The following is a 14,126-nucleotide window of genomic DNA, read 5'->3' as shown; positions in this document are numbered from 1 at the left end:
GATGACCGTAGTGGGGGATGACCGTAGTGGGGGATGACCGTAGTGGGGATGACCGTAGTGGGGATGACTGTAGTGTGGGGATGACCATAGTGGAGGATGACCATAGTGGGGGATGACCATAGTGGGGATGACTGTAGTGGGGATGACTGTAGTGTGGGGATGACCGTAGTGTGGGATGACCATAGTGGAGATGACTGTAGTGGGGATGACCGTAGTGGGGGATGACCGTAGTGTGGGGATGACCGTAGTGGGGGATGACCATAGTGGGGGATGACCGTAGTGGGGATGACTGTAGTGTGGGGATGACCGTAGTGTGGGATGACCATAGTGGGGATGACTGTAGTGTGGGGATGACCGTAGTGGGGGATGACCGTAGTGGGGGATGACCATAGTGGGGGATGACCGTAGTGGGGATGACTGTAGTGTGGGGATGACGGTAGTGGGGGATGACCATAGTGGGGGATGACCGTAGTGGGGGATGACCATAGTGGGGGATGACCATAGTGGGGGATGACCGTAGTGGGGGATGACCATACTGGGGGATGACCGTAGTGTGGGGATGACCGTAGTGGGGGATGACCGTAGTGTGGGGATGACCGTAGTGGGGGATGACCATAGTGGGGATGACCGTAGTGGGGGATGACCGTAGTGGGGGATGACCATAGTGGGGGATGACCGTAGTGGGGATGACTGTAGTGTGGGGATGACCGTAGTGGGGGATGACCATAGTGGGGGATGACCGTAGTGTGGGGATGACCGTAGTGGGGGATGACCATAGTGGGGGATGACCGTAGTGGGGATGACCGTAGTGGGGGATGACCGTAGTGGGGGATGATAGTAGTGTGGGGATGACCGTAGTGGGGGATGACCATAGTGGGGGATGACCGTAGTGGGGATGACTGTAGTGTGGGGATGACCGTAGTGTGGGGATGACCGTAGTGTGGGGATGACCGTAGTGGGGGATGACCATAGTGGGGGATGACCGTAGTGGGGGATGACCATAGTGGGGGATGACCGTAGTGTGGGGATGACCGTAGTGGGGGATGACCATAGTGGGGGATGACCGTAGTGGGGATGACCGTAGTGGGGGATGATAGTAGTGTGGGGATGACCGTAGTGGGGGATGACCATAGTGGGGGATGACCGTAGTGGGGATGACTGTAGTGTGGGGATGACCGTAGTGTGGGGATGACCGTAGTGTGGGGATGACCGTAGTGGGGGATGACCATAGTGGGGGATGACCGTAGTGGGGGATGACCATAGTGGGGGATGACCGTAGTGGGGATGACCGTAGTGTGGGATGACCGTAGTGGGGATGACTGTAGTGTGGGGATGACCATAGTGTGGGGATGACCGTAGTGTGGGGATGACCGTAGTGTGGGGATGACCGTAGTGGGGGGATGACCATAGTGGGGGATGACCGTAGTGGGGATGACCGTAGTGTGGGATGACCATAGTGGGGATGACTGTAGTGTGGGGATGACCGTAGTGGGGGATGACCGTAGTGGGGGATGATAGTAGTGGGGGATGACCATAGTGGGGATGACCGTAGTGGGGGATGACTGTAGTGTGGGGATGACCGTAGTGTGGGATGACCATAGTGGGGGATGATAGTAGTGTGGGATGACCATAGTGAGGATGACCGTAGTGTGGGGATGACCGTAGTGGGGGATGATAGTAGTGGGGGATGACCATAGTGGGGATGACCGTAGTGGGGGATGACCATAGTGGGGGATGACCATAGTGGGGGACGATAGTAGTGTGGGATGACCATAGTGGGGATGACCGTAGTGGGGGATGACCATAGTGGGGGATGATAGTAGTGTGGGATGACCATAGTGGGGGTGACCGTAGTGGGGGATGACCGTAGTGTGGGATGACCATAGTGGGGGATGACCGTAGTGGGGGATGACCATAGTGGGGGATGACCGTAGTGTTGGGGATGACCGTAGTGTGGGGATGACCGTGGTGTTGGGGATGACCGTAGTGGGGATGACTGTAGTGTGGGGATGACCGTAGTATGGGGATGACCGTAGTGGGGGATGACTGTAGTGTGGGGATGACCATAGTGTGGGATGACCATAGTGGGGGATGACCGTAGTGGGGATGACTGTAGTGTGGGGATGACCGTAGTGGGGGATGACCGTAATGGGGGATGATAGTAGTGGGGGATGACCATAGTGGGGATGACCGTAGTGGGGGATGACTGTAGTGTGGGGATGACCGTAGTGTATGATGACCATAGTGGGGGATGATAGTAGTGTGGGATGACCATAGTGGGGTTGACCGTAGTGGGGAATGATAGTAGTGGGGGATGACCATAGTGGGGATGACCGTAGTGGGGGATGACCGTAGTGTGGGGATGACCGTAGTGGGGATGACTGTAGTGTGGGGATGACCGTAGTGTGGGATGACCATAGTGGGGGATGATAGTAGTGTGGGGATGACCATAGTGGGGATGACCGTAGTGGGGGATGATAGTAGTGGGGGATGACCATAGTGGGGATGACCGTAGTGGGGGGATGACCGTAGTGTGGGGATGACCGTAGTGGGGATGACTGTATTGTGGGGATGACCGTAGTGTGGGATGACCATAGTGGGGATGACTGTAGTGGGGATGACCGTAGTGGGGGATGACGGTAGTGGGGGATGACCGTAGTGTGGGGATGACCGTAGTGGGGATGACCGTAGTGGGGGATGACCATAGTGGGGGATGACCGTAGTGGGGGATGACCGTAGTGGGGGATGACCGTAGTGGGGGATGACCGTAGTGGGGGATGACCGTAGTGGGGGATGACCGTAGTGGTGGATGATAGTAGTGGGGGATGACCGTAGTGGGGGATGACCGTAGTGGGGGATGACCGTAGTGGGGGATGACCGTAGTGTGGGATGATAGTAGTGGGGGTGACCGTAGTGGGGGTGACCGTATTATGGGGATGACCATAGTGGGGGATGACCGTAGTGGGGCGTGACCGTAGTGTGGGATGATAGTAGTGTTGGGGATGACCATAGTGAGGGATGACCATAGTGAGGGGATGACCGTAGTGGGGGATGACCGTAATTGGGGGATGACCGTAGTGGGGGATGACCATAGTTGGGGGATGACCGTAGTGTTGGGGGAAGACTGTAGTGTTGGGTGACCGTAGTGTTGGGGATGACCGCAGTGGGGGGTGACTGTAGTGGGGGATGACCGTAGTGGGGGATGACCGTAGTGGGGGTGACCGTAGTGGGGGATGACCGTACTGTGGGAATTACCGTATTGTGGAGGAAGGCCGTATTGGGAGATAACCGTAGTTTTGGGTGACCTTAGTGGACCAGAGTTGACCTTTAATCTGTGTAGTTATACGTAGATATCCGTAGTTCAACACAGTTAGAACGTAGTTTGAACTTCAATAAACCCAATTATTGGGCTGTGGCTCGCCGGAAAATATTTAACATGTTCAGGTAATTCTCTATGGTCAGCCTTGATACCACGACACTATCTATATATACAAGTATAGCAGATCAGAATGATGAGTCAGGTGTTATTATAAGTATTCACAACTTTAATGAAACTCGTGTTATATGCCGTTTTGTAGAAAACACTTCATGTAATAAAACCTGACGTCCTCTTCTCTTCCGCTGGTATCTCAACGGATCGCAAAACTTCGTGACGACAACGAATGTTGCATAAAGGAACGATAACCATTGTAATTTCATTTAAAGAGAGATAACTCTTTTGAAATAGCACGCACATGTGTAGTAAATTTCTCAATGATCTTTGACATTTCATGTATCCTTCCAAAGTTAGATTATTCTGCTGTAACGAGGAATATAAGGAACATTTTTCCTCATTACAAACCTGAAGACTTTGAAAATTGTCTCTTAACAAACCGAGGTGAACATCTGGTGCAAATATTTTCTAAGAAAGCGATACACTTCCTTTTGAGTGCAGAATTAATTATCTCACGTTCTTATTAGTTATTCAAATCCCTGAATAACCTTGCTCAAGACATAAATAACAAATAAAAAAAACAACAAACAACCTGGGATGTTGACGCTTTGGTATATTTATTCTGGGATGTTGACGCCCTGGTTTATTTTGTTCTAAGATGTTGACGCCCTGGTATATTTTGCCCTGGGATGTTGACCGCCCTGGTATATTTTGGCCTGAGATGTTGACGCCCTGGTATATTATGCTCTAGGATGTTGACGCCATGGTATATTTTGCCCTAGGATGTTGACGCCATGGTATATTTTGCCCTAGGATGTTGACGCCATGGTATATTTTGCCCTAGGATGTAAACGCCATGGTATATTTTGCCCTAGGATGTTGTCGCCTCGGTATAATATGCCCTGGGATTTTGACGCCCTTGTATATTTCGCCCTGGGATGTTGACGCTTTGGTATATTCTACCCTAGGGTGTTGACGCTCTGGTTCATTTTTCCCTGGGATTTTGACGCCCTGGTATATTTTGTCCTATAATGTTGACGCCCTGGCATATTTTACCCAAGGGTGTTGACGCCCTTGTTTATTTCGCCCTGGGATGTTGACACCCTGGCATATTTTGCACAGCATGCAGATCCGACTGACCAAATCTGTGACTGAAATACACGTCTCTGTTGTAGGTGCCACTCTCCCGTCGGACATCACAGAGGTCGGGGTGATGTCTCCCTGGGACACGGTTGCGAATCTAAGGGGACCGCAATGCACGAGTTTCTGCACGTGCTTGGATTTTTCCACGAGCATGAACGCTACGATCGGGATAACTACGTAACGGTACATTTGGAAAATGTAGTGACAAGTATGTCAAATTCTGTCCCATAAAATAACAGGTTACGATGTTATATAGGATTCACCCTCTCTTAAACGATATAACGATACATTTCACAGTTTCTTTGATATTCTCTTGCATCTATTAAGCATGTTCAAAAATTGATATTCCAATCCAAAGCAAAATAAAATGAATGTATGTATATATAAACATATATATCGAGAGAAAAAAGTTCGTGTCCATGTAGAGTTGAACAGTTTGTCGTTAAGTTTTGTTTGTTTTTTGTTTTGTTTTTGTTTTTGTTTTGTTTTTGTTTTTGTTTTCTTTTTGTTTTTGTTTTTTTTGGGGTGTGTGTGTGTTTTTTTGTTTTTTTTATGTACACACATATATATATATATAGATATATAATAAACATAAAATAAAACCATATATTTGTTCATGACATGACGTGTAATCACTAATTAGGTGTCAAATCCAGTTGGAAGACTCTGGGAAGTTTGAATAATCTTCGATTACTCTTCACATTTCAACAGAAATGTATCGATTAAGAAAATAGAAAGAAGAAAGGAAAAGGGAAAATAATCATGATGTATCCTATAGCCATTACAGGTATTATGTAGGGTTGTATGTACATTGTTTGTTGAATTGTTTAAACGGAAATAAAATGCTATAATATCTACAGCATTATCATTCATTACGGCAGGGGTATTGGTGTTTATATCTTGTCGTTGATTGGTTATTCCAGAGCTTGTTTTATCTAATACGATTGGTGGATTACGTCCGTGTTTTTCTACCAATGAAATACTTGTTTACATATCAGGCCTTAATATCTAGAAGTATAATTAAATTGTGTTATTATTCAATTTGTGATCGTTTATGACTTATATACCGCTCCTGATTTGGAATGAGGTTGGGGAAGGGGTAGTTGGGGTGGGGGATATGGGGATGGGGACAAGGGTGACAGGGGGCACTGAGGACCCCCAAGGTTGTGTACAAAATAACCCGATCGTCGCGCTTCACGTCCTGTTTTTAGTAGACGCCTTTCTGTTATTAGTGTAATACCAGTTGGGGAGGTTAATGGCTGACTGTTGTTTCACCAGGTAACCAGAAAGACTACAATAAGGAGACTACACGTCAAATGAACACCCTCGGTGTTTCTTACGACTACGACTCAATAATGCACTACGGAGCGTATGCTTTTGCTGTTGATAAATCAAAACCAACTCTCGTTCCCAAATCTCACACGGCGGTAATTGGCCAGCGTCTGGCGCTCAGTAGGAAAGACGTTCAGAAAATACAACTTCTTTACAACTGTGGAGTTGGTAAGTTATCTACATAAATTCGACATCGTGACTCGCATTGTTACTACAATTGTTACTCCCATTGTTACTCGCATTGTTACTCCCATTGTTACTGCCATTGTTACTGCCATTGTTACTCCCATTGTTACTGCCATTGTTACTCCCATTGTTACTCCCATTGTTACTCGCATTGTTACTCCTATTGTTACTCGCATTGTTACTCACATTGTTACTGCCATTGTTACTGCCATTTTTACTGCCATTGTAACTCCCATTGTTACTGCCATTGTTACTCCTATTGTTACTGCCATTGTTACTCCTATTGTTACTCCCATTGTTACTCCCATTGTTACTCCTATTGTTACTCCCATTGTTACTGCCATTGTTACTCCTATTGTTACTCCCATTGTTACTCCTATTGTTACTCCTATTGTTACTGCCATTGTTACTCCTATTGTTACTCCCATTGTTACTCCTATTGTTACTCCCATTGTTACTCCCATTGTTACTCACATTGTTACTCACATTGTTACTCCTATTGTTACTCCCATTGTTACTCCTATTGTTACTCCCATTGTTACTCCCATTGTTACTCACATTGTTACTCCTATTGTTACTGCCATTGTTTCTGCCATTGTTACTGCCATTGTTACTCACATTGTTACTGCCATTGTTACTCCTATTCTTACTCACATTGTTACTCCTATTGTTACTGCCATTGTTACTCCTATTGTTACTCCTATTGTTACTCCCATTGTTACTACAATTGTTACTCCCATTGTTACTCCCATTGTTACTCACATTGTTACACCTATTGTTACTCCCATTGTTACTCACATTGTTACTCCCATTGTTACTCACATTGTTACTCCTATTGTTACTGCCATTGTTACTCCCATTGTTACTGCCATTGTTACTCCCATTGTTACTCCCATTGTTACTCACATTGTTACACCTATTGTTACTCCCATTGTTACTCACATTGTTACTCCCATTGTTACTCACATTGTTACTCCTATTGTTACTGCCATTGTTACTCCCATTGTTACTGCCATTGTTACTCACATTGTTACTCCTATTGTTACTGCCATTGTTACTCCTATTGTTACTCCTATTGTTACTCCCATTGTTACTCACATTGTTACTCCCATTGTTACTCACATTGTTACTGCCATTGTTACTCACATTGTTACACCTATTGTTACTACAATTGTTACTCACATTGTTACTACCATTGTTACTCACTTTGTTACTCACTTTGTTACTGCCATTGTTACTGCCATTGTTACTCACATTGTTACTCACATTGTTACTCCCATTGTTACTCACTTTGTTACTCCCATTGTTACTCACATTGTTACTCACATTGTTACTCCCATTGTTACTCCCATTGTTACTCACATTGTTACTCCCATTGTTACTCACATTGTTACTCACATTGTTACTCCCATTGTTACTCCCATTGTTACTCACTTTGTTACTCACATTGTTACTCACATTGTTACTCCCATTGTTACTCACTTTGTTACTCACATTGTAACTCCTATTGTTACTCACATTGTTACTCCCATTGTTACTCCCATTGTTACTCACATTGTTACTCCTATTGTTACTCACATTGTTACTCCCATTGTTACTCCCATTGTTACTCACATTGTTACTCCTATTGTTACTCCCATTGTTACTCACATTGTTACTCACATTGTTACTCCTATTGTTACTCCCATTGTTACTCCTATTGTTACTCCCATTGTTACTCCCATTGTTACTCACATTGTTACTCCTATTGTTACTGCCATTGTTTCTGCCATTGTTACTGCCATTGTTACTCACATTGTTACTGCCATTGTTACTCCTATTCTTACTCACATTGTTACTCCTATTGTTACTGCCATTGTTACTCCTATTGTTACTCCTATTGTTACTCCCATTGTTACTACAATTGTTACTCCCATTGTTACTCCCATTGTTACTCACATTGTTACACCTATTGTTACTCCCATTGTTACTCACATTGTTACTCCCATTGTTACTCACATTGTTACTCCCATTGTTACTCACATTGTTACTCCTATTGTTACTGCCATTGTTACTCCCATTGTTACTGCCATTGTTACTCCCATTGTTACTCCCATTGTTACTCACATTGTTACACCTATTGTTACTCCCATTGTTACTCACATTGTTACTCCCATTGTTACTCCCATTGTTACTCACATTGTTACTCCTATTGTTACTGCCATTGTTACTCCCATTGTTACTGCCATTGTTACTCACATTGTTACTCCTATTGTTACTGCCATTGTTACTCCTATTGTTACTCCTATTGTTACTCCCATTGTTACTCACATTGTTACTCCCATTGTTACTCACATTGTTACTGCCATTGTTACTCACATTGTTACACCTATTGTTACTACAATTGTTACTCACATTGTTACTACCATTGTTACTCACTTTGTTACTCACTTTGTTACTGCCATTGTTACTGCCATTGTTACTCACATTGTTACTCACATTGTTACTCACATTGTTACTCACATTGTTACTCCCATTGTTACTCACTTTGTTACTCCCATTGTTACTCACATTGTTACTCACATTGTTACTCCCATTGTTACTCCCATTGTTACTCACATTGTTACTCCCATTGTTACTCACATTGTTACTCACATTGTTACTCCCATTGTTACTCCCATTGTTACTCACTTTGTTACTCACATTGTTACTCACATTGTTACTCCCATTGTTACTCACTTTGTTACTCACATTGTAACTCCTATTGTTACTCACATTGTTACTCCCATTGTTACTCCCATTGTTACTCCCATTGTTACTCCCATTGTTACTCACATTGTTACTCCTATTGTTACTCACATTGTTACTCCCATTGTTACTCCCATTGTTACTCACATTGTTACTCCTATTGTTACTCACATTGTTACTCCCATTGTTACTCACATTGTTACTCACATTTTTACTCCCATTGTTACTCACATTGTTACTCCCATTGTTACTCACATTGTTACTCACATTTTTACTCCCATTGTTACTCACATTGTTACTCACATTGTTTCTCACATTGTTACTCACATTGTTACTCCCATTGTTACTCACTTTGTTACTCCCATTGTTACTCACATTGTTACTCACATTTTTACTCCCATTGTTAGTCACATTGTTAGTCACATTGTTACTCCCATTGTTACTCCCATTGTTACTCACATTGTTACTCCCATTGTTACTCCTATTGTTACTCACATTGTTACTCCCATTGTTACTCACATTGTTACTCCTATTGTTACTCCTATTGTTACTCCTATTGTTACTCCTATTGTTACTCACATTTTTACTCCCATTGTTACTCACATTGTTACTCCCATTGTTACTCACATTGTTACTCCCATTGTTACTCCTATTGTTACTCACATTGTTACTCCCATTGTTACTCACATTGTTACTCACATTGTTACTCCCATTGTTACTCACATTGTTACTCACATTGTTACTCACATTGTTACTCCCATTGTTACTCACTTTGTTACTCCCATTGTTACTCCCATTGTTACTCACATTTTTACTCCCATTGTTACTCACATTGTTACTCACATTGTTACTCACATTGTTACTCCCATTGTTACTCACTTTGTTACTCCCATTGTTACTCACATTGTTACTCACATTTTTACTCCCATTGTTACTCACATTGTTACACCCATTGTTACTCACATTGTTACTCACATTTTTACTCCCATTGTTACTCCCATTGTTACTCACATTGTTACTCACATTGTTACTCACATTGTTACTCCCATTGTTACTCACTTTGTTACTCCCATTGTTACTCCCATTGTTACTCACATTTTTACTCCCATTGTTACTCACATTGTTACTCACATTGTTACTCCTATTGTTACTCACATTGTTACTCCCATTGTTACTCACATTGTTACTCACATTGTTAGTCACATTGTTACTCCCATTGTTACTCCCATTGTTACTCACATTGTTACTCCCATTGTTACTCCTATTGTTACTCACATTGTTACTCCCATTGTTACTCACATTGTTACTCACATTGTTACTCACATTGTTACTCACATTGTTACTCCTATTGTTACTCCTATTGTTACTCACATTGTTACTCCCATTGTTACTCCCATTGTTACTCACATTGTTACTCATATTGTTACTCACATTGTTACTCACATTGTTACTCCTATTGTTACTTACATTGTTACTCACTTTGTTACTCACATTGTTACTCACATTGTTACTCACATTGTTACTCACATTGTTACTCCCATTGTTACTCCCATTGTTACTCCCATTGTTACTCACATTGTTACTCGCATTGTTACTCACTTTGTTACTCCCATTGTTACTCACATTGTTACTCCCATTGTTACTCACATTGTTACTCCCATTGTTACTCCCATTGTTACTCCCATTGTTACTCCCATTGTTACTCGCATTGTTACTCACTTTGTTACTCACATTGTTACTACCATTGTTACTACCATTGTTACTCCCATTGTTACTCACATTGTTACTCACTTTGTTACTCCCATTGTTACTCCCATTGTTACTCCCATTGTTACTCACATTGTTACTCACTTTGTTACTCCCATTGTTACTCCTATTGTTACTCCCATTGTTACTCCCATTGTTACTCCCATTGTTGCTCCTATTGTTACTCCTATTGTTACTCCCATTGTTACTCCCATTGTTACTCACATTGTTACTCACATTGTTACTCACATTGTTACTCACATTGTTACTCCCATTGTTACTCACATTGTTACTCACATTGTTACTCCTATTGTTACTCCCATTGTTACTCCCATTGTTACTCCCATTGTTGCTCCTATTGTTACTCCTATTGTTACTCCCATTGTTACTCCCATTGTTACTCACATTGTTACTCACATTGTTACTCACATTGTTACTCCCATTGTTACTCACATTGTTACTCACATTGTTACTCACTTTGTTACTCACATTGTTACTCCCATTGTTACTCCCATTGTTACTCCTATTGTTACTTACATTGTTACTTCCCATTGTTACTCACTTTGTTACTCACATTGTTACTCCTATTGTTACTCCCATTGTTACTCACATTGTTACACCTGTTGTTACTCACATTGTTACTCACTTTGTTACTCCCATTGTTACTCCCATTGTTACTCACATTTTTACTCCCATTGATACTCACATTGTTACTCACATTGTTACTCACATTGTTACTCACATTGTTACTCCTATTGTTACTCACTTTGTTACTCCCATTGTTACTCCCATTGTTACTCACATTTTTACTCCCATTGTTACTCACATTGTTACTCACATTGTTACTCATATTGTTACTCACATTGTTACTCCCATTGTTACTCACATTGTTACTCCTATTGTTACTCACATTGTTACTCCCATTGTTACTCCCATTGTTACTCACATTGTTACTCCCATTGTTACTCCTATTGTTACTCACATTGTTACTCCCATTGTTACTCACATTGTTACTCCTATTGTTACTCCTATTGTTACTCCTATTGTTACTCACATTGTTACTCCCATTGTTACTCCCATTGTTACTCACATTGTTACTCATATTGTTACTCACATTGTTACTCACATTGTTACTCTTATTGTTACTTACATTGTTACTCACTTTGTTACTCACATTGTTACTCACATTGTTACTCACATTGTTACTCCCATTGTTACTCCCATTGTTACTCACATTGTTACTCGCATTGTTACTCACATTGTTACTACCATTGTTACTCCCATTGTTACTCCCATTGTTACTCACATTGTTACTCACTTTGTTACTCCCATTGTTACTCCCATTGTTACTCCCATTGTTACTCACATTGTTACTCACTTTGTTACTCCCATTGTTACTCCTATTGTTACTCCCATTGTTACTCCCATTGTTACTCCCATTGTTGCTCCTATTGTTACTCCTATTGTTACTCCCATTGTTACTCACATTGTTACTCACATTGTTACTCCCATTGTTACTCACATTGTTACTCACATTGTTACTCACATTGTTACTCCCATTGTTACTCACATTGTTACTCACATTGTTACTCACTTTGTTACTCACATTGTTACTCCCATTGTTACTCCCATTGTTACTCCTATTGTTACTTACATTGTTACTCCCATTGTTACTCACTTTGTTACTCACATTGTTACTCCTATTGTTACTCCCATTGTTACTCACATTGTTACTCCCATTGTTACTCACATTGTTACACCTGTTGTTACTACAATTGTTACTCACATTGTTACTCCCATTGTTACTCACTTTGTTACTCACATTGTTACTCCCATTGTTACTCACTTTGTTACTCACATTGTTACTCCTATTGTTACTGCCATTGTTACTCCCATTGTTACTGCCATTGTTACTCCTATTGTTACTCCTATTGTTACTCCCATTGTTACTCCCATTGTTACTCCCATTGTTACTCCTATTGTTACTCCCATTGTTACTGCCATTGTTACTCACATTGTTACTCCCATTGTTACTCACTTTGTTACTCACATTGTTACTCCCATTGTTACTCCCATTGTTACTCCTATTCTTACTCACATTGTTACTACCATTGTTACACCTATTGTTTCTCACATTGTTACTCCTATTCTTACTCACATTGTTACTACCATTGTTACACCTATTGTTTCTCACATTGTTACTCCTATTCTTACTCACATTGTTACTCCCATTGTTACTGCCATTGTTACTCACATTGTTACTCCTATTCTTACTCACATTGTTACTCATACTGTTACTCGCATTTTGTTATACTTTCTTTCAGATTTAACTCACATAGCGGAGCCTTCCGAACCACGTAAGCTGTTGATTATCAAACATGATATACTCGAGTGAAGATGATAATTTTTATACATCAATTCAAGTTATCTAATTTATGTGCAAGACTTGTCATACACGTTATATTTCGGTTGTTGAGGTATCGAATGATGACTTTCATAGTCAGATGAGCTGTAATACCGAATTATTTAAACTGTAAGGAATTGACGCACATATATTTTCTTCTAATCAAACAGTATTTCTTAATTTCTATTGAAGATTGATATTGTTTAATTATTTATTATCATTACAATAATTATTATTATTATTGGATTGTTATCGTTCCATTTTTATTTCAAATTTCTGAAATCATTTTTAACACAGATAAAATAATTGAATGTAATTTTGAGACGACCTGCTCACACCTCCACCAAGATACCACTGATAATTTTAACTGGGTACAACACTCCGGCGCCACACATACTCATGGCACTGGGCCTAACGCTGACCATACTAACTCGGCAGGTCAGTTCAGAAATTGTCATGTGATCTTTACTCTCGTCAGATCTCGGCAGAGTCCTACGTTAAACTAATAGGAATATCATCTCGGGTCTTTCCGTAATATTCGTGATTTTCCGAAGAAAGACGGACAGTACCGAGTTTCCGGAATCAGCCGAGGTTAGCCGACTGGTATATTTTACAGGAGCTCGTCTGTCGACTAAGACACAATTAATTCTGCTACCAATAATTCATGCATTGTAGAGTAACATGAATACATGTACGCCATTAAAACCCCAAACTTCCATACAGAACTTTAAATATTAAGGATTAATCACAGGCGTCTTCTGGCTAGTGATAATAGAAAAAAAAATGATACACTACTTATACTCTATCAACAAAGGTGCAACACTTTAAGATCTACGTTGCATCGACTGTGGAACAGAAGTAGACTTAATTGGTCGACAATTATCGTTTGTATTGGGTATAGAGTTGTCAACCAATCAGATTGCCTCTCTGCATACCACTAAAATATACAGACTACTTCCGTTCCAAGTCGGTGCATCGTCGGCTATCATGCTCCCTTTTGATCCATTTTTTCATCTTTAAATAATTGTCATACGACTAAAGAATAGCATGCACTGATATTTACGGATTCTAAACCAAGGTACGTTACTGAAGTTTGCGTGCGTTTGATATTTTAATCGGATTGAACTTAAATTCAAAGTGAATTGAAGCTCACCC

The 14,126-nt window shown here is 41.6% G+C and overlaps 1 protein-coding gene across 1 annotated transcript in view; it reads left to right on the top strand.

Annotated features, from left to right (window-relative positions):
* Positions 1–14,126, top strand: part of LOC117342714 (high choriolytic enzyme 1-like) — a 33,900-nt gene that overhangs the window by 9,115 nt on the left and 10,659 nt on the right. The window contains exons 6-9 of the mRNA XM_033904931.1: positions 4,609–4,784; positions 5,855–6,076; positions 12,892–12,924; positions 13,269–13,409. Coding sequence (XP_033760822.1) covers positions 4,609–4,784; positions 5,855–6,076; positions 12,892–12,924; positions 13,269–13,409 — 572 coding nt within the window. The remainder of the gene's footprint in view (positions 1–4,608; positions 4,785–5,854; positions 6,077–12,891; positions 12,925–13,268; positions 13,410–14,126) is intronic.

The sequence above is a fragment of the Pecten maximus genome, chromosome 14 (genome assembly GCF_902652985.1).
Source record: "Pecten maximus chromosome 14, xPecMax1.1, whole genome shotgun sequence".
Taxonomy (NCBI): Eukaryota; Metazoa; Mollusca; class Bivalvia; order Pectinida; family Pectinidae; genus Pecten; species Pecten maximus.
Note: the sequence above shows the minus strand (reverse complement) of the source record. Positions and strands in the feature narration are given on the sequence as shown.